This window comes from Wasmannia auropunctata, unplaced genomic scaffold (genome assembly GCF_000956235.1).
Source record: "Wasmannia auropunctata unplaced genomic scaffold, wasmannia.A_1.0 LD336103.1, whole genome shotgun sequence".
NCBI lineage: Eukaryota > Metazoa > Arthropoda > Insecta > Hymenoptera > Formicidae > Wasmannia > Wasmannia auropunctata.
This window is the reverse complement of record NW_012026787.1, coordinates 1,805,319-1,806,990: the sequence shown is the minus strand read 5'-3', so window position 1 is coordinate 1,806,990 and position 1,672 is coordinate 1,805,319. Positions and strand designations below refer to the sequence as shown.

At 31.1% G+C, this 1,672-nt stretch overlaps 1 protein-coding gene across 1 annotated transcript in view; it reads left to right on the top strand.

Annotated features, from left to right (window-relative positions):
* The window catches only part of LOC105457702 (transmembrane 7 superfamily member 3-like), a 45,816-nt gene extending 44,242 nt beyond the window's left edge, over positions 1-1,574 (top strand). Inside the window, exons 8-9 of the mRNA XM_011702540.1 lie at positions 473-736; positions 813-1,574. Coding sequence (XP_011700842.1) covers positions 473-736; positions 813-1,042 — 494 coding nt within the window. The 3' untranslated portion in view covers positions 1,043-1,574. The remainder of the gene's footprint in view (positions 1-472; positions 737-812) is intronic.
* The last annotated feature ends 98 nt before the right edge of the window (positions 1,575-1,672 follow it).

Below are 1,672 nucleotides of genomic sequence, written 5' to 3'. Positions count from 1 at the left end.
CATATCAATTTCATTGAACAAGCTGCAATTACTTTTTTTAGAAAGTTTAAGAGAGAAATGTTTATTCGTCGATAGTTTTGAATTATAAAGTTTTCATGTACTAAATTTCAAAAATATAAATCATAAATCTATACTAAAATAAAATTTAAAAGAATTTTAAATTGAGAGTTAATTGCATAATTCACTCAGGTGTTTTTCTCTTTTTCTCTCTCTGAAGCACATTACGGAAATATTGCCATTTAATATTTGCAAAAAACTTGATATTTACAAAGTATTCCGAGAATTAATTTAAAAACTTCAAGTTAGATGTGCCACGTCTTCCCGTTATCCGATCGAGCTCAGCTTTTACACATTTTTTTTTCTCACCAAATGGAACAACTTTAGGGGGCGTCGTGAAAAAAATTCAAAAGTCAAAAATAAGGTCCACCCTAGTGTACACTGACGCATAACTCGAATTACCGATTTCTTATAGCTTGGATGTTTTACGTTTTGGAACATAACTGGTTATTCTGGCCTGTGTTCGCAATCCTAACACTTGCAATAACCACGCTTCTGATGCCGATGTCCGATGCCGCTGAAGTGATTACGCGTGCGATTTTCGGATCTTACTTCGTAATCGTCGCGCTCGATTACTATATCGGAAGTAATTTGAAATATATTATTGTCACCATAATCAGGAGGATGACTATACCCGGATTTCACTTAGCGTTCGTATATCCGCCCCTTCAAAGTGCAGGTATGTCCTCGCTGCTTTACTACTCGTGTAAAAATAATGCTGACTATTACGTTCTACCGACCAATTCCATTTTCAGATGTAACTTTGCTAATTATCTGGAGTGTTCTGATAATAGCGCGATTTATTATACAACAGTGTATTTCTTCATGGTGTAAGGGTATGCCTACGATAAAAATTGTAATGTTTAATAAGGATGGAGTATCTTTGCTGGCTAATTATCGTCGCTCTTCTATCGTCGCCGGAAGTTCTAAAAGATCTCTCATGCGCCTTCCAAAGCGAGACCACGTGATCCGAATACACGACTAGAAATTTTCGTAGGCTCTCCTCAAGTATGACTTGCCCTACTTCCAGATTATAAACAGCATCAATATTGTTAAAAGATTGATTTAAGTCACAAATCTCAATTAATAATGTATGTACCTTGTATAAGCAGATGTTTCATACCTGTTTTCCTCCTACTTCCTTAAATATTAAAATATGATATTTTAAACAGGGCATAAAATTACATAATAATGTACAACAATTTATACATGTTTAACAGTGAATTCTTTATAATTTTTTAAGATAAAATTTTTTTAATAACTGTGATGCTGCTTTTATGTTAATATGTATCAAACAATTAATTTTATTTTTTACAAGATTAAATTAAAATGTACTTGATAGTCGTGAATTAATTGTGTAGCATTATTAGAAATATTTTATTATAGTGTATATATATATTTTTTTAAATTATTTTTTAGTATTTTGTAATAATATATTATATAAGAACTTACATATTATTACTTAAAATTGTAAACGGATAAGGCTCATACGAATAAACAAATTCGAATATCAAAAAGAAGCGTTAAAGAGCTAAAAGCAGGGTGAACTTTGCTTAAATAATTATAATTCTCACATAAATAAATTAAGAATAAATCAATAGATCGGAAGAGCACA